The following is a 26,009-nucleotide window of genomic DNA, read 5'->3' on the forward strand; positions in this document are numbered from 1 at the left end:
TAATATCTCACCCTCACAATCACCTAATAGCAGTGAGACACAGAGAGGGAGGGAGAGAGAGGGGGATGTAATGAAGAGGACATGGAATAAAAAGAGGAAGAGGAAGAGATAAAAGGGATGAAGGGTGGGAGGTAGCACAAAGAGAGAGGGGTGGGAATGGATAGAGACAATGAATGAAAGCAGGGAAAAGAAAAGCTGAAGTGTTTTCTCATTGGAGTCAATCATGCCTCTCTTTGTCTCTGGCCAGCCATTGCAGAACTATAACACTTGTCTGAATCGGAAATGCTAGAGAGCAAACGCTTAGTAAAAAGTACCCTTGGAGTGAGACCACTGGCCTGCGCTGGGCCTGGTCGAAAGTCTGTGTGACTCTTTTTATCATTTTTATCCTGTCTTCCCTCTCTCTCTCTCTCTCTCTCTCTCTCTCTCCCTCCCTCTCTCTGACTGTCTCCCTCTCTGACTTCTCTCTCCCGACCCCTATCTCTCTCTCTCGCTCTCTCTCTCTCGCTCTGTTTACCTATCTCTCCCTCTCTCTCCTAAACCAGACAGTCAATTAGGAGCCCTTCTCCACTAACAGTGTGGATGACCTTCATATAGAGCCATGATGAGGCTGGGCTATAAGACCTACACTGTACCAGAGGGCTATTTCAGGGCCCCAAGGCCTCTACACACACACACACACACACACACACACACACACACACACACACACACACACACACACACACACACACACACACACACACACACACCGCACCTAAAGAGTTTGGTCTGCAATTGAAGAGGTCTGGTTAAGGCACCAGTTCCTCTGTATCTCAGCACAAACTGTTAGAATTTTTGTCAACGTATTGTGACGTGAAATCTAAGTGGAAACCTTGGATTTGAAAGAATTATCAACTGCTGTTGTGAGAGTGGAATTTCAACCACAGGATTATGTCATCATCTCATCTATCACTCCAGTGTTAAATTTGCTAAATTGTAATTACTTCGCTACTATGGCCTATTTATTGCCTTACCTCCTCATGACATTTGCACACACTGTATATAGACTTTCTTTTTTTCGATTGTGTTATTTGACTGTACGCTTGTTTATTCCATGTGTAACTCTGTGTTGTTGTTTGTGTCGCACTGCTTTGCTTTATCTTGGCCAGGTCGCAGTTGTAAATGAGAACTTGTTCTCAACTAGCTTACCTGGTTAAATAAAGGTGAAATAAAAAAACAAAAAATAAAATCATGGTAACCACATTTTAACATAGACAAATCTTGGATAAAATATGTTGAATTAATACCTTTAATGTATCACCAGATCTTCAACGCTAAATTGATCAATCTAGAGCAATTTCTTGCTCTCCCATCCAGGGTTATAACCAATCCCAGCCCTGCTTAGCTATGATACTTGTCTCTGACAATGTGCAATCATGAGAATAAATGTTGAGAGATCTCCACTAAATATATTTACTGTTGCTATCAAAGTCATTCCAAAGGGTAGGTTTAACAGAGTAAATTAAACGTACCCATACTTTATCACTCATATATCATCAATGATGCTATTTAAGACTATATAGCATTTGCAAAGTCATCAACAGCTATTGTTTCAATTCAACCCAGGATTCATTAAAAAAATAGACAATAAATAGGCCCAGGGCCGGTCCTTGCCATTCTGCAGCCCTAGGTGAGACCAAAAAATGCTCCCCTGCAAAACTAGAATAGTCCCATTAAGAAAGATGATGTTGGAAAGATGTCTAAAAGACTGAAAAGACGTTGAGGTTCAATTTAGGTTCTGAATGAAAGGTGAAAAGGCATCTTTTCCGAACGTTGAAAATACGTACTTTGCGGACGTTGAAATCAGGTTCATTTTCAGTTCGGAATGAAAATTGAAAATATGAATTTTCCGGATGTTAAAAATAGGTATTTTCCAGACGTTAAAAATATGTATTTTCCGGATGTTGAAATCATGTTTATATTTGGTTCTGAATCAAAATTGAAAATAATTATTTTTGGGGCCAAATCAAGGCTGTCCAGAACGAACAAAATCTGAACCAAACATAGACGTCTATAATTGTTTCAGATTTGGTCTGGACCGGACCAAAAACCAATGTCCATGGATGTGGATATCAAGGCTGGTCCGAACTGCACCAAAAAAATACATTAAAAAGGCATTGGCGTCAGTCCATGCTTACTGAGGTGAAATTGAATGTTATGAATGCCCATCTACAGTATGTGGTAAGCCTGCCGTTTATAAAACACAAAAAAAAGACGTCCAAAAGACGTCGCCTCTTGCTTACTGGGGTGTAGCCTACCATGTTGGCCCACAACGGAATTTTATGAATTCCCATCCATGTGGTAGGCCCACCATTTGTAAAACAGGCTGTTGCATTGGCTTTGTTCGTCCTGACTTATCAATTTGGCTATTGAAGCTCTGAATATCAGCTACCCAACTTTATCAGGAGTTATTGTGAGCCTATTTGCAATGTGTTTACACAGCGGGAAATGAAAAAGTATTTTCTTTTTCGCTATTATCAGCTTGTCAAAAATGTACAGATACAAACTTGAAACCAATGATCATGACAAGGGGTGAAACTCCTGGACAACAGTTGTGATTGTTCATTCCATATTGTCCATTTTACTTTGACCTGTCCTGTTTTTAAGATATGTTGTTTATTGGGTGGCATTTAGGTTAAGCTATTTGATTAAAAAAGTGTCTTAGGTTAGGCTATTTGATCAGAGAAACCTGCATGACGTAAAAAGTGTCTTAGGTTAAGCTATTTAATCGGAGAAACCTGCATGATATAAAAAGTGTCCATCTCATTGCATTTTCATACATTTTATCTCCAGCCTGTAGGCTACAGAAAAGGCCACATAGTCTTTCTACCATATCCTATATCTGCTACATGATTTACAGTGCATTCGGAAAGTATTCAGACGCCTTGACTTTTTCCACATTTTGTTACGTTACAGTCTTGTTCTAAAATGGATTGGGAAAAACATCCAGATCAATCTACACACAATACCCCATTATGACAAAGCAAAAATAAGTTTAGAAACTGAAATATAACATTTACATAGGTATTCAGACCCTTTACTCAGTACTTTGTTGAAGCACCTTTGGCAGTGATTACAGCCTCGAGTCTTCTTGGGTATGACCCTACAAGCTTGGCACACATGTATTTGAGGAGTTTCTCCCATTCTTCTCTGCAGATCCTCTCAAGCTCTGTCAGGTTGGATGGGGAGCGTCTCTGCACAACTATTTTCAGGTCTCTCCAGAGATGTTCGATGGGGTTCAAGTCCGGAAGCCACTCCTGTATTGTCTTGGCTGTGTGCTTAGGGTCATTATCCTGTAGGAAGGTGAACCTTCATCCCAGTCTGAGGTCCTGAGTGCTCTGGAGCAGGTTTTCATTAAAGATTTCTCTGGCCACTCTACCATAAAGGCCTGATTGGTGGAGTGCTACAGAGAGGGTTGTCCTTCTGGAAGGTTCTCCCATCTCCACAGAGGAACTATGGAGATCTGTCAGAGTGACCATTGGGTTCTTGGTCACCTCCCTGACCAAGGCCCTTCTCCCCCGATTGCTCAGTTTGGCCGGGCGGCCAGCTCTAGGAAGAGTCTTGGTGGTTCCAAACTTCTTCCATTTAAGAATGATGGAGGCTCTTGGGGACCTTCAATGATAGAGAATTGTTTTGGTACCCTTCCCCAGATCTGTGATACAACAAAGTGGGCACTGCTTATCACAGGACAGCATCAACGCTCATGTAAAAAGCCCTTATGCCACTGGTTGAGAGAAATTGTCATTGTTTTGGGGCAGAATTATGTGAGGTTTTATGTGTTGTTGTTGGTGTTGCCTAATGAGTGGGTCAGCCATCTGTTTCAAGGTCTGGTTGGTTAAAAACGTATGATATTTAGTGTCTTTAATTTAATAACTTTAATTCCAGTTTGTCTACAAATTAATAATTATGTTAGATTCCCATCTCCATCTCAACCCAAAATCTAAGTTAAAGAACAGGACTGACTACATTTAGCAGACACTCTTATTCAGAGCAACTTACAGGAGTAATTATGATTAAGTGCCTTGCTCAAAGGTACATTGATAGATATTCCATCTAGTCGGCTCTAGGATTTGAACCAGCAACCTTTCAGTTACTGGTCCAACGCTCTTAACCGCTAGGCTACCTGCCGCCCTACGACTAAATCAAATAAAACTTTTTTTTTTAAATCAAATCAAATTTCATTTAAAGTACATTAAAAGTTTGATTTGATTTAGTCCTGTTCTTTAACTTAGATTTTTGGTTCAGATGGATACGTGAATCCAACTTAACAATTACTCATTTGTAGACAAACTGGAATTAAACTAGCCAAGCAGAAGATCCATCTCCTTCAAATGTTGATATTTGGTTGGTTTGACAACCAAACACAATTCATTATCTCATTTCAAATACTGTCACGCTCGTCGTACGAACTGGAAGCATACTCGGACCAACGTGCAGCGTGATCTGGGTTCCACATATTTTATTTAAGTGAAACGCACAAAACAACAAAGAATAGACGATACGTGACGCTCAAGCAGTGCTCATAGGCAACTACACAGAAACAAGATCCCACAAACACAGGTGGAAAAAATAACTACTTAAATATGATCCCCAATTAGAGACAACGATTACCAGCTGCCTCTAATTGGGAATCATACAAAACCCCAAAATAGAAAAAGAAACTAGAACACAACATAGACATAGATATACTAGATCACACCCTACTCACGCCCTGACCTACTACACCATAGAAAAACAATGGCTCTCTATGGTCAGGGCGTGACAAATACAATAAATAGCCTATTAACTTGTCGACATGTTAATAAATGATATGTTGGATTCACGTCTCCAACTCAACCAAATATACAAGTAAAAATATGGGATTAAGCCAGTGGCTCAGATGGAACTATTCATGCAGTAGATACATCTACTTTAAATGTTGGTATTTGGTTGAGTTGTCAACCAAACACAATTCTATATTACTTTCGTAATGAAGCAAATAGCCTAAAGTTAAGGCTCTCTTACAAACGTAAAATGAGTAACACATCCATGGCCAACTCCAATGGCGACAGTTAGTCTTACTGGGGTCCAACATTACAGATGAAAAACTTTACAATTTGCATACATTTAAAAACGTTAACATGTAGAGTGTGTGTGCATCTATCAGTTATACATACATGTCAGTACATACACACAACAAGTAGGTCACAAGGTGGAAAGGTGTTGCACCGTGAGGTGTTGCTTTATTTGTATTTTGGAACCAGGTTTGCTGTTTACTTGCGCTATAAAAGATGGAAGGGAGTTCCATGCACTCATGGCTCTGTATAATACTGTACATTTCCTTGAATTTGTTCTGGACCTGGAGACTGAAAATACCCCTGGTGGCATGTCTGGTGGGGTAAGCGTGTGTGTCAGAGCTGTGTGTAAGTTGAATATGCAAACAATTTGGAATTTCCAACACATTAATATTTCTTATAAAAACAAGAAGTGACGGAGTCAGTCTTTCCTCAACTCTTAGCCAAGAGAGATTGGCATGCGTAGTATTAATATTAGCCCTCTGATTACAATGAAGAGCAAGACGTTCAGCTCTGTTCTGGGCCAGCTGCAGCTTTCTTTACAGCACTTGTGTGTGGTGTCAAAAAAGCACAGAATCTATTTATTACAGACAGACCTCTCCCCATCTTTACAACCATATAATCTATATGTTTTGACCATGACAGTTTACAATCTAAGGTAACACCAAGTAATTTAGTCTCCACAACTTGTTCAATAGCCACACCATTCATTACCAGATTCAGCTGAGGTCAAGAACTTGATTTATCTCATCGTGATTATTGTCCAGAAAAGTGTGGATGGCTGCTGTTTAACCAATTGTGCTATTTTGTGTGTTTTTTCGCATTGTTTGTAACTCATTTTGTACATAATATTGATGCTACCGTCTCTTATGACTGAAAAGAGCTTCTGGACAGCGATTACTCACCTGGAACTGGACAAATATTTTTTCTTTAATGAGTCTGACGCGAAGGATTTAATGTTGCTCCCGGACAAGGCCCAAATCCCCGTCATTCGCGTGAAGAAAATAAGGAAATACAGGGGGCGCAGATCAGGGTGCCTTGTGAGAATTCATCGGTGAGTGGGTAACAAACCTCTACAATCCGTTCTATTGGCCAACGTGCAATCACTGGAGAACAAATTGAATGAGCTCCATTCGAGACTATCCTACCAACGGGACATTAAAAACTGTAATATTTTATGTCTCACAGTGTCGTGGCTGAACGACGACATGGATAACAAACAGTTCACTGGGTTTTCCGTGCATCGACAGGACAGAACAGCTACGTCCGGTAAAACAAGAGGTGGGAGTGTGTGTCTATTTGTCAATAACAGATGATGCATGATGTCTAATATTAAGGTAGTCTTGAGGTATTGCTTGCCTGAGGTAGAGTACCATAAGATAAGCTGTTGACCACACTATCAACCAGGAGTGTTTTCATCTATATTTTTTGTAGCCATCTATTTACCACCGCAAACCGATGCTGGCACTAAGAACGCACTCAACGAGCTGTGTAAGGTCATAAGCTAAAAAGGAAATGCTCATCCAGAAGCGGTGCTCCTAGTGGCCGGGGACCATAATGCAGGAAAACTTAAATCTATTTTACCTCATTTCTACCAGCATTTCACATGTGGAACCAGAGGGAAAAAAACATAGACCACTTTTACTCGACACACAGAGATGCGTACAAAGCTCTTCCTCACTCTCCATTTGGCAAATCTGACCATAATTCTATCCTCCTGATTCCTACTTTCAAGCAAAAATCTAAAGCAGGAAGTAGCTTACTCGCTCAATACGGAAGTGGTCAGATGACGCGGATGCTATGCTACAGGACTGTTTTGCTAGCACAGACTGGAATATGTTCTAGGATTCATCCGATGGCATTGAGGAGTATACCACCTCAGTCACTGGCTTCATCAATAAGTGCATCGATGACGTCGTCCCCACAGTGACCGTACATACATATCCCAACCAGAAGCCATGGATTACAGGCAACATCCGCACTGAGCTAAAAGCCGCTTTCAAGGAGTGGGACACTAATCCGGATGTTTATAAGAAATCCCGCTATGCCCTCAGACAAAGCATCAAACGGGCAAAGCGTCAATACAGGACTAGGATTAATTCCTACTACACCGGCTCTGACGCTCGTCGGATGTGGCAGGGCTTACAAACTATTACGAACTACAAAGGGAAACTCAGCTGAGAGCTGCCCAGTGAAGCGAGCCTACCAGACGGGCATAATGCCTTTTATGCTCACTTCGAGGCAAGCGACACTGAAGCATGCATGAGAGCACCAGCTGTTCCGGAAGACTCTGTGATCAAGCTCTCCATAGCCGATGTGAGCAAGACCTTTAAGCAAGTCAACATTCACAAGGCTGTGGGGCCAGACGGATTACCAGGAGGTGTACTCAGAGCATGCACGGACTAACTGGCAAGTGTCTTCACTGATATTTTCAACCTCTCCCTGACCGAGTCTGTAATACCTACATGTTTCAAGCAGACACCATAGTCCCTGTGCCCAAGAAAAGGAAGGTAACCTGCCTAAATGACTATCGCCTCGTTGCACTCACGCCTGTAGCCAGGAAGTGCTTTGAAAGGCTGGTAATGGCTCACATCAACCCCATCATCCCGGAAACCCTAGACCCCCTCCAATTTGTATACCGTCCCAACAGATACATAGATGATACAATGTCAATCGCACTCCATACTGCCCTTTCCCACCTGGACAAAAGGAACACCTATGTGAGAATGCTGTTCATTGACTACAGCTCAGCATTCAACACCATAGTGCTCACGAAGCTCATCACTAAGCTAAGGACCCTGGGACTAAACACCTCCCTCTGCAACTGGATCCTGGACTTCCTGACGGGCCGCCCCCAGGTGTTAAAGGTAGGCAACAACACATCTGCCACGCTGATCCTCAACACGGGGGCACCTCAGCGGTGTGTGCTTAGTCTCCTCCTATACTCCCTGTTCACCCACCACTGCGTGGCCAAGCACGACTCCAACACCATCATTAAGTTTGCTGACGAGACAATGGTGGTAGGCCTGATCACAGACAATGATGAGACAGTCTATAGGGAGGAGGTCAGAGACTTGGCAGTGTGGTGCCAGGTCAAAAAGGTTCCTTAACAGCTTCTACCCCCAAGCCATAAGACTGCTGAACAATTAATCAAATGGCCACTTGGACTATTTGCATTGACACCCCCTTTTGTTTTTACACTGCTGCTACCTGCTGTTTATTATCGATGTATGGTCACTTTAACCATACCTACATGTACAAATTACCTCAACTAACCTGTACCCCCGCACATTGACTCGGTACCGGTACCCCCTGTATATATAGCCTCATTACTGCTATTTTATTGTGTTCTTTTTTTTAAAAAGTATTATTATATGTTTTGGCACACCTGTATTTGGGGAGTTTCGCCCATTCTTCTCTGCATTTCCTCTCAAGCCCTGTCAGGTTGGGTGAGTGAGTGTGTTGCTGCAGAAATAAATAGGGCTGTGCTCAAAAATAAAATAAAAGTAAAGAAGTGTTTTTCATTCTGACCACCTGCCCCCTGAATTTCAAACAAATATTACCCAATTATCCTCTTTGAAATTACTTGGTGATGAATTGGTGTGCGCAGTGGGGGGTTTCTCTGTTTCTTTAGAGTGAGTCACCGTTACCTCAGATAGGATGATGAGGAAGATGACATGTTAACTGCATCTGGGTTTATGTGGCCTTGGAATTCATAGTTCTGTAGACACTAACAACATACACACTGCTCCCTAGCGCGGAAGGAAAGGAAACACCTCTTACTCAGGTATACAAATAGCTGGTGGGTATGGAACGCCATTTGGGTCTTTACATGTTAAAAAAAAGATACATGTCAAATAACACTATTTGACGCGTTAAATAAGCTTTTAATTTGACACGTCAAATAACACAATTCTATTAGAATGTTGTGTGTGATGAATTTGCACGTGTAAGCCAAGCGCCACCACTATCAGTAGCACTGTCAAAGCTGTACAAAAAAGTCTGCAAACAAGCACACACTGGCCACGAACGATGTGTTTACAATACCGTGATGGTAATAAGGCATTATTTGTTTGACCGCAACTTCTGTGGTAGCTAGCTTTAGCTTGGTACCTAGCTAGCACCAATACATCCAGCCTGAAAACAATGACCAGTAGAAACTGCAGTCACTTGACACGCAAAGACCAAAACGGCGTCCCATAGGTGGCATGATTACACAGCATGCTCGAACGCCATGAGAATACAGTTGTAAATGGCATCCAATGTCCTCACTGCCCCTGTTTCTACTAGGGCTGGGAATTGCCAGGTACCTCAAGATATGATATTATCACGATACTTAGGCCGATACGATATGTATTGCGATTCTCACGATTATCACGATTCTACATGTATTTTGATTCGATACTGTGATTTAATTGTGATTCGATATTCCAAACATATTGCTCACCATTGAGTGCATTTGGAAAGTATTCAGACCCCTTGACTTTTCCCACATTTTGTTACGTTACATGCTTATTCTAAAATTGATTAAATACATTTTTCTATCATAAATCTACACACAATACGCCATAATGACAAAGCGAAAACAGGTTTTCAGATTTATTCAACTTAAAAAACAGAAATACCTTATTCAGACCCTTTGCAACGAGACTCGAAATTGAGCACAGGTGCATCCTGTTCCCATTGATCATCCTTGAGATGTTTCTGCAACTTGATTGGAGTCCACCTATGGTAAATTCTATTGATTGGACATGATTTGGAAAGGCACATAACATTCTATATAAGGTGTCAGAGCAAAAACCAAGCCATGAGATCGAAGGAATTGTCTGTAGAGCTCCGAGACAGGATTGTGTCGAGGCACAGATCTGGAGGTCCCCAAGAACACAGTGGCCTCCATCATTCTTAAATGGAAGAAGTTTGGAACCACCAAGACTCTTCCTAGAGCTGGCCGCCTGGCCAAACTGAGCAATCGGGGGAAAAGGTTCTTGATCAGGGAGGTGTCCAAGAACCCTATGGTCACTCTGACAGAGCTCCAGAGTTCCTCTGTGGAGATGGGAGAACCTTCCAGAAGGACATCCATCTCTGGAGCACTCCACCAATCAGGCCTTTATGGTAGAGTGGCCAGACGGAAGCCACTCCTCAGTGAAAGGCACATGATAGCCCGCTTGGAGTTTGCCAAAAGGCACCCAAAAACCTCTCAGATCATGAGAAACAAGATTCTCTGTTCTGATGAAACCAAGATTGAACTCTTTGGCCTGAATGCCAAGTGTCAAATCTGGAAGAAACCTGGCACCATCCCTAAGGTGAAGCGTGGTGGTGGCAGCAACATGCTGAGGGGATGTTTTTCAGCGGCAGGGACTGGGAGACTAGACAGGATCGAGGGAAAGATGAACAGAGCAAAGTACAGAGATCCTTGATGAAAACCTGCTCCAGAGTGCTCAGGACCTCAAACTGGGGCAATGGTTCACCTTCCAACAGGACAACGACCCTAACCACACAGCCAAAACAACACAGAAGATGCCTTGGGACAAGCCTCTGAACGTCCTTGAGTGGCCCAGACAGAGCCCGGACTTGATCGAACCTGATCGAACATCTCTAGAGAGACCTGAAAATAGCTGTGCAGCAACGCTCTGCAGAGAAGAATGGGAGAAACTCCCCAAATACAGGTGTGCCAAGCTTGTTTTGCTTTGTCATTATGGGTATTGTGTGTAATTTGATGAGGGAAAATATCTATTTCATCCTTTTTGGAATAAGGCTGTAGTGTAACAAAAATGTAGAAAAAGTCAAGGGTTCTGAATACATTCCGAATGCACTGTATGTCTGCTGCAGAGGGAGAAGAGAGAGCCATGAGAAAACGAGTTTTGATCAGTCATGGAAATAAAAGTGCTGAAATCAAATTGGCTCCCTATTGAAAAAGAACATGGAGAACATGCTATCAAAGGACAATTCTGGAGTTTTGGTACAGGTACAGCCAACTTGCGCAAAAATAATATTGCTCTATTGTCAAAATGACATGATACAATATATCATCAAAAATAATTTCCCAGATATATAACACACACACACACACACACACACACACACACACACACACACACACACACACACGTGCACACACACACACACACACACACAAACACACACACACACACACACACACACACACACACACACACACACACACACACACACACACACACACACACACACCTTACCTAGCCACCCTGCTCCAGAGTTGGGGACACACATGTCCAGCTCGGCGCTGGGCAGGACGAACCCCACCACGAACACCTCCACTCCATCAGACATCAGCGCCATGCCCAGCACGAAGAACAGCTGCCACTGGAACCTGCCGTGGCCACACTCCTGCATGATCAGCTCATACTGCTGGGCCAGCTCCTCCTCGTCCGCCTGCCTCTCCTGCTCCAGGTCCTTACGGTCCCTCATGCTGTCTGACACAAGTTGACCCAGAGAATCATGCCCGTCCCTAGGCTTCCCGTCAGCAGGCACCCCCTGATACTCCCCCTCATAGATCTCATCTTCATCATCGTGACCCTCCGTGGCGTCACTGGCGTAGTCTTCCCCGTCTTCGTCTTTGGCAGTAAGACCACCGGGGAAGTGGTCGTTGCCGTCGGGCTGCGTGTAGGCGTAGCGGCCGTCATCATCGTCGTCGTCCTCGTTATGGAACTGGCTGTAGTTGCGTTGGGAGGAGTACTCGTCCGCGGCGCGGTTGACGACCTTGCTGACCTTCTTAGCGGCATGGCGTTTGGCCTCCTTGGCGATGTCCTTGGCGCCCTTCACCAGTGACGTCCTGTTGTTGTACGACTCATCCATCTTGCTGACTCTGATTCTATCTACCTGTCTTTATTTGCCCTTTATCGAAGCAGCTAGGTCAGTTGGGAGCCAATGCTCACTGGCAAAAAGAACTGCCAAAAAAGCTGACCTAAGTGTGAGAGAAAATTTGAAAGTATCTTACGTTAGCTTACTTTCTTACTTTCTTCTGATGTAAGTTACAACAGGGCAACTCAGTTGCAGCAAATCACAGTAAGTTGGGTGATGGTTCAAATGATACTAGTGTTGGCTAGGATAGCTTGCTGCTGCTGCTGGTGTGAGGGAGAGCAGATCTCTATGGCAGTGGGATGGGAGCAGTCACACGGTTGAGAGGTGAAGACAGCTGAGTTCCAGTAGGAGAGATCACCATCCACGCTGTCTTTAGGTCTGGTCACAGCTCATCTTTCTGTGGAGAGAGATACATTTGCTTAATTTCCGGTCCAGCAGTGTTCAGGTTTAATGTCCCATCTCAGTGTCAGTCCCTAAAGTCAGGTTCTCTGCAGAGATTTAGTGAGGAAGCCTTGAGGACTTCAGTGTACTAGCTAGAACTCTTCCTCAACCTTATCAGGGAATCTGTCTGTGACGTCAATGGAAGGAAATGAACGTAAAAGGCGGAAACAAGGGACAGAGAGAAGGGGCTAAATAAAAGTGGATCCATTCCATACACTCTCTGACTGGAATGGGTCTGAGACACCCATGTGATCTGTTTGGGGGTCTAGGAGTTCCGGTTAGGTCTGATCCATCTAGTCCTATACTGTACATTCCATCTAGTTTCTGTGTTCCGTCTCTAGACTGGTCTAGAGTTTGTGTATTCTGTCTGAGCATGTGTGTTCCATCCTGCTTCACCATTAAATCAAAGATGTAATTACATTTTATATGTCACATGCGCCGAATACAACGGGTGTAGACGTTACTGTGAAATGCTTGTTTTTGAGCCCTTCCCAAGGATGCCCAGATCAATGTGCAGAGGTACGAGATATTTGAGGTAGACATGTACATGAAGGCAGGGTAAAGTTACTAGCCATCAGGATAGATAATAATAAGAATAAAATAAAGTACAGAGTAGCAGCAGCAAATGATGAGTGTTAAAGTGTATGTGTATGATTGTGTATGTGTGTTTTTTTTGTAAGTGTGTCAGTGTAATGTGTCTGAGTGAGTGCCTATATAGTGTGTATAATAGTCTTGTGAGTGTGCATAGGGTAAATGCAAGATAGGGTCAATGCAGTCTTAATGACCCAGTTAATTAACTGTATAGCAGTGTTATGGCTATTTAGCAGTCTTATAGCTGTGGGGTAGAAGCTGTCTCGGAGCATGTTAGTCTGAGAACCGATGTTTCGGTACCGTTTGCTGGATGGTAGCAGAGTGAACAGTCTATGGCTTAGCAACTTTCGGGCCATTTTAATCCCTCAAACTCACATTGTAAAGTGGTGGGTAACGCATTGATATCATGGCTACCATTGAAAGCAACCTATGCACTTGAATGGCGAATGGGAGACGTGCTTTAATTACGAGTTGAGATTGAGAAATAAAATGGTAGCTATTTTTAATCGAGACTATCAAAACCGTTTTAGCACATGAATCGTGTGGCCATCAAAACATTTAACACGTGATTGCATTTAGAATTATTGGTTGCGCAATGACTGGGCTTATAAAAGCATGTTTCACTCCAGTACCAGCTTTTTGAGGAACTGCTCTCGTGCTGTCTGACAGGTGATAGGCCATTCTGCTCCTCAAACCAGGCTCTGTATGCTGTGTGCGTGTGATAAGATACATGACCACTAATGGAAAAATACACGAGCCAATTGAATTCCTCAAAATTATGCAAATTAACCTATAGACCGATAAGCATGACCGGTCAAATGTATTTTTGTCGGCTAATGGATTAACGTTTAACTGTTAACATCCCTAGTTCTGTATGCGTTTCTGTGGGTAGAATAAACATGGTCTAGAGTTTTAGCAACCCTAATGGCGGAGGAGACGTGTTGGTAGAAGTGAGGTAGACCGGTTTTAAGTCTGCCTGCTTTAAAGTCTCCGTCCACCAGAAATGCTGCCCCTGGGTTTGCGGTTTCTTATTTGTTTATGGCCTCATACAGTTTGTTGTTTGCCAAAGTGGTGTTGGCTTGTGGAGGGATGTAGACAGCCATGGTAATTACAGATGAGAACTGTTTTGGTAGATAAAAAGGTCTGCAGCTTATTCTGTATCAGGTGAGCAAAACCTAGGGATTTCCTTCATACTGGAAACAGTGCACCAGTTGTTGTTTATGAAGAGGCTCACCCCTCTCCCTTTGGACTTGCCCGAGGCTACTGTCGTCTGATCATGCCCCTGCATGGAGAAACCACTGAGTTCTATGATCATAGATTCAGCCAGCGAAGTTTCTGCAAGGCATTTAATGTTGCAGCTTTTCAAGTCTCTTTGATAGGAGACTCTCGAACGAAGCTCATCCATCATATTCTTGAGTGACTGGACATTTACCGATAAAACGCAGGTGAGTGCTGGTCGATTTTCACTTTGTCTCAGTCTCACCAGGACGCCAGCCCAGAGGAGAGACATTTAGAGGTAAACGTTTTTTTTTTTTTTTATCAAAATGTGTTTTTAGGCGGAAATGCTTTCTGGAACATGTGAACTTTCATGTGCCTTAATAACAAACGTGCATGCCATCTGTAAATACGAATAAAATGGTGAAATTACGAGCCTAGTTGGTTTCACCACGGATAAAGAAAGGAACCTTCCCGCCAGCCATGATTGGCTGAGATAATGGATGGGCTGGACATTCCGAGAGATGAGTTCAGATTGGCCATGTAGCAGGCTTCTGTCTATAATGTAAGCTGCTCAGTATGTGTAGATAATCCTTGCTACTGCAGCTTTTTTGAAAGATATCATGGAGAGCTTCAAAAGTGTTTCTAATGCTCTCAACAACATTGCTGCCCTGAATTTAGCAGGCCCTATTGACAAAGATCAGTGGGGAAAAGTTGTGATGGATTATTTTCTGGAGGACGATCGTGCCATGCTTATTCTATCTGACTGAAAATGAATCAGACGATGAGGAAATTCATGATCTAGGCAAAAACATTGTAGATTCTTCTAATGGCAGTGATGAGGAAGACATGGCAAACAACAGTGCTGTTGTCACAGAAGAAGTTGACCATGTTTCGAAATCAGTGGAATGCCCAGTGGAATCAGCGTTTGATTGCAAATGCAGAGGGAGTCGAAAAGAGAACGCAGAAGGCTGTTGTATAAAACACCTATCTCTGGATTACATCTTCCAAATAAGGGCAACCATGGCATCCATGACAGAGAGGGAGAAGCATTCATCCATATATATGGGCAAGGGTCAAAATACATTTTCAGATATTATACGTTTCTAATTTTGTCAAAGTTGTTCATTGCAAGTTAAAGGCTACTGTTAGCTAGCTAGCTAACGTTAGCTGGCTGGCTTGCTAGCTAAAGTTATGTGTATGATCTGTGTAGTGATCTGGGGCGTCGCTGCAGAGCAATTTTCAGGTCTCTCCAGAGATGTTCGATCAGGTTCAAGTCCTGGCTCTTTATTTATTTATTTTTTTTTTCACCACTGGCTGGGCCACTCAAGGCCATTCAGAGGCTTGTCCCGAAGCCACTCTTGTATCGTCTTGGCTGTGTGCTTAGCGTCGTTGTCCTGTTGGAAGGTGAACCTTTGCGCCAGTCTGAGGTCCTGAGCGCTCTGGAGCAGGTTTTCATCAAGGAACTCTATGTACTTTGCTCCATTCATATTTCCTTTCTATCCTGACTAGTCTCCCAGTCCCTGCTGCTGAAAAACATCCCCACTGCATGATGCTGTCACCACCATGTTTCACCGTAGGGATGTTGCCAGGTTTCCTCCAGATGTAACGCTTGGCATTCAGGCCAAAGAGTTCAATCTTGGTTTCATCAGAACAGAGAATCTTATTTCTTATGGTTTTAGAGTCTTTGTGTGCCTTTTGGCAAACTCCAAGTGGGCTGTCATATGCCGTTTACTGAGGAATGGCTTCCGTCTGGCCACTTTACCATAAAGGCCTGATTGGTAGAGCGCAGCAGAGATAGTTGTCCTTCTGGAAGGTTCTCCCAGAGGAATTCTCAAGCTCTATCAGAGTGTTCTTGGTCAACTCTCTGACCAAGGCCCTTCTCCTCCGATTGCTCAGTTTGGCCGGGCAGTCAGCTCTATGAAGAGTCTTGGTGGTTCCAAACTTCTTCCATTTAAGCATAATGAAGGCCACGGTGTTCTTGGGGACCTTCAATGCTGCAGAAATGTTTTGGTACCATTCCCAGATCTGTGCATCGACACAATCTTGTCTCAGAGCTTTAAGGACAACTCCTTCAACCTCATGGCTTGGTTTTTGCTCTGACATGCACTGTCAACTGTGGGACCTTATATAGACAGGTCTGTGCCTTTCCAAATAATGTCCAATCAATTGAATTTACCACAGGCGGACTCCAATCAAGTTGTAGAAACATCTCTAGGATGATCAATAGAAACAGGATGCACCTGAGCTCAATTTTGTGTCTTATAGCAAAGGGTCTGAATACTTATGTAAATAATGTATTTCTGTTTTTTTTTATTTTTATAAATTGCAAAAAATCCCCAAAACGATTTTTGCCTGGTCATTATGGGATATTTTGTGTAGATTGCTGAGATTTGTATTTTTTTTCATCATTTTAGAATAAGGTTGTAACGTAACAAAATGTTGTTAAAGTCAAGGGGTCTGCATACTTTCCTGAATGCACTGTGTATATAAATGGGAAGCAGGCACGTGTCTCCACTGACCTGTGTAAAGACAGACCGACAGGGATGTGACAATGAATTTTCATTTCTCTAATGTTCTTTTGTTGTTGTTTGCAGGTGCACAATCCTTCTGACCCTATTATTTTACTTTTGTTCCTACTTATTTTTGCAGCCAGGTCCCATATACTTTTTAACAAGAACAAGTTTTTACTCTGGTATTGTGCCTGGCAGACCATGCACAAGCTCCATCACAGTCTGGACATTCACTTCCTGATCACAGGCCACAACAAGTTTGCCCCCAACTGGTGCTTCGGCCTCATCTAGCACCGCTTCGGAAAGACCAGAGTGAACACTTTGTCAGAAATTTCTGATGTGGTGAAGGACAGCACTGTCAACATCCCACAGCTGGTTGGACTGGAGGATGGTACGGTGCTGGTGGAAAGCTATGGCTGGCAACAATACCTGACTCCGTACCTCAGGCCACCGCCACAGCAGTACCAGCACTTCAGGTGAATATAATTTTCATTGCATTGTATGAGGTTATTCGTTTATTATCTAAACTTGAGAGGTGAACTGATGTTATGTTAAAGTTGTATTGTGTTGTAAATGTTTTATGTCTATTTTACTGTTTTACAGCTTTGATGCTCTGGAGCCTGGTGTTGTCAAGGAGCGTTCAGACTGTCGGTACCAGGTTTCAGCTGCTGCAAAACGTTGATGTCCTTCCTCCCATAGATGGTCTGCCTGTACAAGCACCACCTGGACTGGACACGACTAGACAAATGTAGCTCTTTGAGAAGATCAGGAAGTTTGGTGATGAAGAGGGCACAGACATTGACCTAAGTCAAAGGCAGAACAGAAACAGGCTCTCCGAATATAGATTCCCTTGTTTATGCGTGGTGCGGATGGACCCATTTCTATGCACATTCACATGACTCTCTCCTAACACACACACACACCATAACGTTGCCGCTGCTATAGTTTTTTTCATCCTGCTGCTCAGCCACTTTAGCCCTGATAGTATGCATGTACTGTAACTACCTCATCTATCACCAGTATCACTGATATCATTATTGATATTGTTCTTGTACATACTGTATATTATTTAGTTCTTTGTCTACTGGAATTGACACTTTTTGTTATAGTTTTTTTTATCTGGACACTTTCTATTTTTGATATTGTTACTATGGAAATATGCAAGTAACCGTTTCACTGTACTGTTTACACCTTCTGTTTCCTGTGCATGTGACAAACAGACTTGGATTTCATTTGATAATAGTGTGTGTTTACCAGAGAAGGTAATGTGAAGAACAACATGGCCTGCATCAAAGTCAGATTAAGACTAGATAAATATTTTTTTTAACCTTGGGTTTTTCTTTATTGTAGGCTACTATTTTCACCACGTTTAGTCTTGAAATCTTTGGTTGTTTACTACACTACCTTACTCACCCTGTTTAGCACATGACCTCACATGTGAATCCTTAAAGAGATGGGTGGGATTAAGGCGTAAGAGCAATGCTGAGTGGGAGTAGACAAAGAAGAGCTCTCAAGCAGGGTGTACCAAAACATTCAAAACAAGTGGGGTTACAAGTTTATTAACTTTCAAAGCATAATTACTTCCCCCATTGTTCCTCAACTGCAGTCTATGCGTGTGTGTGTGTGTGTGTGTGCCCATGCAGCATGTGTACTGTATGAGTATAGTATGTGATGTGTGTTCACACAACCACGTTATACGGTGTATCTTTCTACTTCACTGCACCAATCAACCCAGTCCAATAAAAAAAGTAAAATACCTCAACCACAATGCAACAAACCATAAACATACAACAATAATGTACCACCAAGACAACAAGCACAAAGATATCTCTACTTCCTGTTCATCTGGCCCATCTAGAGAGGAGAGAGCCGTCTCGAAGGCTGCGTCCTAAATGGCTCCCTATTCTCTACATGGCGAAAGGTACTGCACTATATAGGGAACAGTGTATCATTTGGGATGTTAGACAAGTTCCCTAAAATCAATTACAGTACTCCTGCTTCCCTAACACAGTGTCTGACGGCTCAGTGGGGGTCAGACCAGGACAACAGACCAAGATCACACTGGAGGCTGAGGTTTTGCACCCAGGGGGGAAGGATGAGGGAATAGCTGATCAACTCTGCCTGACTAATTTAGGCACACCTTTTACAAAACGGGGTATGAATACCGGTGGGGATGGGATAACCAAGCAGCCAAGGTAGGGGTGGAATGTAGACTGTGGAATAGGAATGCCTGTGAAATGTTTTAGTAAAGGTTGACTGAAAGACTTTTCACTTTACCACACTGTCCTTCTTTCTCCCTCTCCCCTTCTCTCCCTCTCCCTCCCTCTCTCTCTCTCTCTCTCTCTCGCTCTCGCTCTCTCTACAGTGTAAAAACGCTTCAAAGTCATCTTCATACAGGCAATCTGGGACTTAAAGGCCTTGTATGTCTGTCTGTTGACATTTCATTACGTATGATGGTGGATCCATTCCTTCCTACATACAGTTAATATGCTAATGGTCATTAATGCTGACATTTATAAATCACCACTATGCACCTTGAGCTTCACAGATAACACACTATGGATTTATATGGAACATCAGTATAAACACACACTGACGCAGGTGTGAACAGAAAATCACACACACACACACACACACACACACACACACACACACACACACACACACACACACACACACACACACACACACACACACACACACCACACTTTACCCTTCCAATTTCAGATCCAGAGTCAAATGCCTTTCCACGTCTCTCTCCCTGCGTAGCTGCTGTGCCTAGTGCAGTGATTGGGGTTAATATAGCCACCGCAGCCTCAAGATGTGTTTTAAGCAATCAGCACATTTCCTGCTGGCTGGAATCAGGAGCCTGCTGAGGGGGACAAATGATTTCCTCCTAGTGGGGCTGTCATGGCCCGCTGACGCCACCCAGCCACCTTCATTAATCACACACACACGTGCATGCACGAACGCACACACATGCACACGTACGCACGGACACGCACGCGCACATGCACACACACAGTGAATCAAAGAGGGTGGGAGATTTTTCCCATTTTGTAGGAGATGGGGGGGATAAAATGAAAAACTGAATAAAAATACAAACTTAAACCTAATTGCTCCTCTATGTCACTCTGGATAAGAGTGTCTGCTCAATGACTAACATGCAGCTTTCCATATCCAACCAGGGTTGCAAACAGAAAACATTTTAAAATAAAAATCTGTATTCTGATTGGAGAGAACTGTTCAGATACATGTAGTACCTTCTCCGTTTAAAAAAACCCCGTTTCCTCCTGTTTTTCGTGCTTTCTGAACACTACCTAGGTATTCCTCAGGGAGTGAATGTGTGTCTGTGCAGGGTGGCGATGTTTCCTTATAAGGATGTTTGAAGAAGGAACGACACTCGTCCTCTTGTCTCGGTAGCTGCAGGATACTGCAGTAGCACCAGACGTGGTTTCCCCATGCTCTCACTCCCCCTTTCATCATCTCATCCCAGACAAGCCCAAAACTCTACCTCTCAGGGGCATCAAAGGTTACAGTACAGGCTTGTTCTTAATCATCCTGCATCATTTGGAAAATAGAAATAAAAAACAAGAAAACTATATATAAATATATATATATATTTTTTTTTTCAATGATTGGTCCAGAGGTGAGGTGAAAAAGTACTGGCTGAAAAAAGTGATGTGTAAATTCACTGCTCTGTCTCTCTTGGGGCTATGGCGTCATAGTCTCAGTGATGTCATATTGCGGCATCTCATGTGTCTCCCTACTGTACTCCACATAGCGTTGTCTGGTGATTGGTTACTGACTGCTAAAGACAAAGGGCAGTATAACAACCATTCATTACACTGGGACTCAATTATGTATTTATGGAGTCACACACACACACTGCACGAAAGCTGTCATAGTCTCAGGACACACACGTGGGCACGCACGCACACCCACCAAGCTGCCTGGCTGCGTGCAGTAATATGGTGATGGATGGCTGTGTGGGTTGACTGGCTGCTGGGGATGACTGCACAACAGCTGTAGGAGATCAAACTGGTTTCATAGAGGCACTTGAGGACTGTGTGTGTGTGCGTGTGCGTGCGTGCGTGCGTGTGTGTGTGTGTGTGTGTGTGTGTGTGTGTGTGTGTGCGTGCGTGCGTGTGTGTGTGTGTGCGTGTGTGTGTGTTATTTAGCAATGACTATCACAAGCACTACATGGACACCTGCTCGTCGAACATCTCATTCCAAAATCATGAGTATTAATATGGAGTTGGTCCCCCCCTTTGCTGCTATAACAGCCTCCACTCTTCTGGGAAGGCTTTCCACTAGATGTTGGAACATTGCTGCGGGGACTTGCTTCCATTCAGCCACAAGAGCATTAGTGAGGTCGGGCACTGATGTTTGGGCGATTAGGCCTGGCTCGCAGTCGGTGTTCCATGTAAGTACCAATTCTGACATAAAGACCATAACATATAAGTATCCAAAAGGAATTGGGTCTTTCCATCAATAATGGGGCCAATGTGTGACATTGGGCTCAACATTTCTAAATAGTTTGAAACAAAAATAAAAATGATTTTTATGCAGCTTCAGGAATAGAGGAATATATGCAAATTGACCCATAACTCCAATTTCAGCATCGGCCTAGGACAATACATCCTATAAGCAAGGTTGATACAGACATTGGCAAGTCAAATTCAAGGCCATTCAGGGACTTTCTCAAGCACTTCATTATATTTTCAAAGACCTCAGTGTTAGCAGTTAGCCTGGTGGATAAGAGCATTGGGCCAGTAACCGAAAGGTTGCTGGTTTGAATCCCCGAGCCGACTAGGTGAAAAATCTATCTATGTGCCCTTGAGCAATGCACTTCACCTTAATTGCTCCTGTAAAACGATCTCAATAAGAGCGTCTGCTAAATGACTAAAATGCCATAATTTAGATGTGTGTACATATAGGGCTTAATATAGAACCCCCCCCCCTCCCCCCCAACAAAAATCATGCGAAAAGTGTACAAATAAATAAATAAGTAGGCCATTAACACACTTTCAGAACAATTAATTGTTTAGGCCTTGTCAATGCATTAATTTTATAATTATTATTATTTACCTAAAATATGTGAGAATAATGTGTACTTGCCTGACTAAATTAATTGAATGAGTGAATGAATGCATGCCGGTTTTCTGTAGCCTATGTGGCCAACGCAGGCACACATAATAAATCCATGAATAGCGGTAGCATTAATCTCACCATCTGTTTTTATAATGAGAAAACGACCAAAAACCAGGTTCCTTTTGTAACAGGAGGATTTGTATGAGAAGCCAAGTTGAAGCCAGCATTAAATATTGTCATCGTCATAATAACCGCACGTGGTTTTACCGCAACAGATTCGCGCAACAACACCCGTCAATTGAAGCGGCGGGAAACAACCCGAAACTGGTCACATCTCTCACAATACACGTATAAAAAATGAAATCACGGATAATTATAAGGTAGCAGGAGAACTTAGAAATTGGCTACAATAATTACAAGTACTTTTCAAGAACCAAATTGAGGAAATGTCTGAATTTCAAGGAAGGCCTATTGCTACTTGAATTTCGGAGCTCCAAATTCAAATTCAAGTAGGATCCTTCAAGCCCCGTATTGTTTAAAATTGCAGGTCTAACATGGAAAACAAAATGTATTCGTCATGTTATTTCATTACCAGATGATAGTGTGAAGAAGCCCACTAGGCGATGTAATGTGTTGTCATTATATCCAGAATAATGAATAGGAATAGCGTTGCGCAATAATCTATCCTACAGACTTGTGTTCAATCCCAGGGCTAAAAACATATGAAAACGTGAACTCATTACCTTGATGCTTTCTCTGTTAAATCTAATGAGACCTTGCTGTAAATCAAGCAGAAAACAGATTATCAACAATTCACTAGGGATATTAGATCCAACGTGAATCCATTCACAACTGTCTTCACCTGTTTAATAAATGAGACACCAAAATATTCTGGACATTCCAAGTGAACACCTTTTTTTCAGCACTTGGGCTGCTGTAGCGTTGCATGCGCTATCACAACAGCTGTTTCTGGCTTTAACGTTCCTTCCTGGATCAGATGATGACGTGTGAAATTATCACAGCATAATTGCAGCTCAACACCAAGTGTGCATCCAACAAGTATTATACATAATTATTGATCAACCACGTTAATGACTGTATCGAATTAGGTTTTAATTATCAAGGTAATATGACTCTTTCGGTTAGAAGCATTCGATTTTGCAATCGCACTTATTATTTTGGATTTGTATGCCCATGAAAAACTGTTTTCACCCAGTAACATAATACATTAAATGTTACATAGTTACACTGCGTTTCTGAGATGTTTGACATCTAGATCCAGTATTCTTACAGGGTTGAAATTCAATATAAAATGTAACTCATTAATGGTTAATATATGATATAGCGACAACTTACTCCACCGTAAATGCAAAGACAGAAAAATCATGTTTTATGTCACACGATTTTCGACAAAATCCGTCAAGACACCAACCATGATAAAGGGTTAGACATAGGTTTTAAATCAACTCGTGAATTTTATGGAATATAGGTATGTTCCCCCTTATATCTTGATGTAATGACATTAAACACAGTTACAGATCATTATGAATTACTTCTGCTGTAACAAGTTGTCCAGCATTGGAATTCTTCACTGGTCCCCTAGTTTATAGAAAGACCCGAATTACATTAAATGTGACTACTATAATCAATGGAACAATCTATCCATGAGTTGATACACTCTATTCCAACGGTGACATACCTCTATTCCAATTTACAGTCAACACTGAGTTAATTAAGGTAGATGTCTGTCTGCTAGCCAGATAACGTTCTACAACCGTCTGTCCCAAATGGCACCCTATTCCCTATTCCCAAGGCCCATGGGGGATTCCTGTCAAAAGGAGCGCACTATAGGGAAAGGGGTGCCATTTGGGACACATGCCCTCGATGTATAGCTGAGCCAGGGAAATGTCAATACGCCCACGTTCAGTCCTGCTCAAGCTCCCATAATTAACTGTTTCAACTGTTTAGTGTCGGTCTCCATCAAACGGACACATCGCCAATGTTACAGTACAAAGAGAGACAGCGGGATGTTGTGTATGTTCAGCACTAACAATGGAAGCAGAGATAGTAGTACTGGGCAAAGAGAGACTGTCTTGAGTGTTCTTTCTCTCCTTCTTTCTCTCTTCCTCTTCTTTTCTCTGTCTCCCTCTCGTTCTACACACCCCCCTCTCTCTGCTGGTCGTTTCACGCACCACGGGTTCCCCCTTTACTACCGCGGTTCTACCGGCTCGTGAGGGGCTGCGCTGCTGCGCTGCTTGGTCACAGAGAACCCGGCCAGGAAGGACATCAATCACCGGCCGGCCTTTTGGCGAAAGTCGCGTTCTGTAATGAGATTCTAGGGCTTGTCCTGACATTGTGGACGGGAATCAAACCTCCATCCTCCTCTATCCTCTAACTGCTCTCATATCTACAGACGACTCGGTGGCAGGTAGCTTAGTGGTTTAAGCGCGTTCGCATCTCTGAGCCCAGTTGAAAAAACGGTCAATGTGCCCTTGAGCAAGGCACTTAACCCAAGGCACATGCTCCTGTATTTCCTATATGTTATGAATTGCAATTAGTACAATATGTTACGAATTTACAATAAGTACAGTATGATATGTTAAGATAGTCTCTCTTTGCCCAGTACTACTGTAGATGGATCTGTTCTCTTTATGCATAATGTATGTGTGTGTGTGTGTGTGTGTGTGTGTGTGTGTGTGTGTGTGTGTGTGTGTGTGTGTGTGTGTGTGTGTGCGTGCGTGTGTGCGTGTGTGTGTGTGTGTGTGTGTGTGTGTGTGTGTGTGTGTGTGTGTGTGTGTGTGTGTGTGTGTGTGTGAGTAGGCTTGAAATGAGGGGTAGGGGGCCGTTTGAGAGAGAGCGAGAGAGATACAAATTCGTTGTAATGTGTGTGTTGATTGATTGACGAGTCCCAAGAGACGCTCAGGGACTTATAAGGTGTAAATATCTTTGTATTGTGTTTTTTTTATTTCATTATCCTTCAGTCCAAAATGTTGTTTATTAGAATGAAAGAGAGTGTGAATTCGTTAATTAGTCAATTACCTTTCTGCAAAAACGTTAGAGTTTAAACAGCATAACTATATCGATTCAATTTAAATAAATTAAGCATCTTGTAGCCTAGAGTAGCCTACATTAATACAGCTAAATGTGTGATAATTCATGTACGGTGTTGTGATCTCAGCAGATCAAAGTGTCCCTCTCCAACAGCGACAGCTGCTGAATTACACCGAGGACACAGCGGATGACAAACTACACTGTTTGAAGTTTAGAAACGTGACATACCTTTTAAAAGTTTTCCCAAAATATGTGAACGTCTTATTCCATTCATGTCTTACCATACATAACAATAACTAGCCTATTTCGAGCTATTGATGAGATAATCTAACGCAGAGGTGTACCCACTACGGTTTGATACACATTTCAAATCTACATTTAGCCAACTGTAAACCTGGCAAAGATAAAAGGAATCACTGGGATAGGCCACTCACAATACACGGGGTTTGCATCAAAGAGTTGAAGTCAAATTTAAGTATAAAGAGAGGAAAACAACTATACTCACAGACTACAGAAGATGGACAGTTCGGTAAAACAGCGCATGGAGCCAGCTGTGTGCTTTTTCCGGCGGATATTTCCTGGTTTCCCTCGCGACGCAGAAACGGAGGTAGTTAGTGACCGCGCAAGGAGTGCTATTTCTCTTTTCTTTTTTTTCTCCCCCTCTCCTACACGATGCACGATGCAGCGGTGCCTCTGCAGTACTCCAATAAAGAGAAGAGACGCCGAGAGGGAAAGAAAAACAGAGAGAGAGAGAGAGAGAGAGAGAGAGTACTTCACATTCGGGGTGTAGTCTGTGTTGATTGATTGTTGAGTCCCAAGAGACACTCCGGGATTTATAAGGTGTGCATATCTTTGTATTGTGTTTTTCATTTCATTATCCATTATCATAGCATACGATGGAATAGGGTGAATGAAATCAATAATACTAGAGGGTAATCCCCTATAATGGAAGAATCTGTCTAGTATCTGATGCGGGGAGGGTTTAGGGTTGGATGGGACACTGGCTGCTACGTTGAGAAGATATTAAAATAATAAAGCAATACTTTGAGGCAGAGGAATAGGCCACAACATTTAATAGCGAATATTCGCGATCAAAAGATACATCATGTTTATTACAACTGCATAGAAAATCAGACTCGTTGTGCATTCCGTTTCACAATTCGTTTTAAGT

The 26,009-nt window shown here is 42.7% G+C and overlaps 1 protein-coding gene across 1 annotated transcript in view; it reads right to left on the reverse strand.

Annotated features, from left to right (window-relative positions):
* Positions 1-25,587, reverse strand: part of LOC106563032 (synaptic vesicle glycoprotein 2C) — a 69,000-nt gene extending 43,413 nt beyond the window's left edge. Inside the window, exons 1-2 of the mRNA XM_014128239.3 lie at positions 25,344-25,587; positions 11,309-12,330 (exon numbers count right to left, since the gene is read on the reverse strand). Of these exons, the coding sequence (XP_013983714.1) occupies positions 11,309-11,927 (619 nt within the window). The 5' untranslated portion in view covers positions 11,928-12,330; positions 25,344-25,587. The remainder of the gene's footprint in view (positions 1-11,308; positions 12,331-25,343) is intronic.
* Positions 25,588-26,009: the final 422 nt, after the last annotated feature.

This window comes from Salmo salar, chromosome 11 (genome assembly GCF_965601325.2).
Source record: "Salmo salar chromosome 11, fSalSal1, whole genome shotgun sequence".
Lineage (NCBI taxonomy): Eukaryota > Metazoa > Chordata > Actinopteri > Salmoniformes > Salmonidae > Salmo > Salmo salar.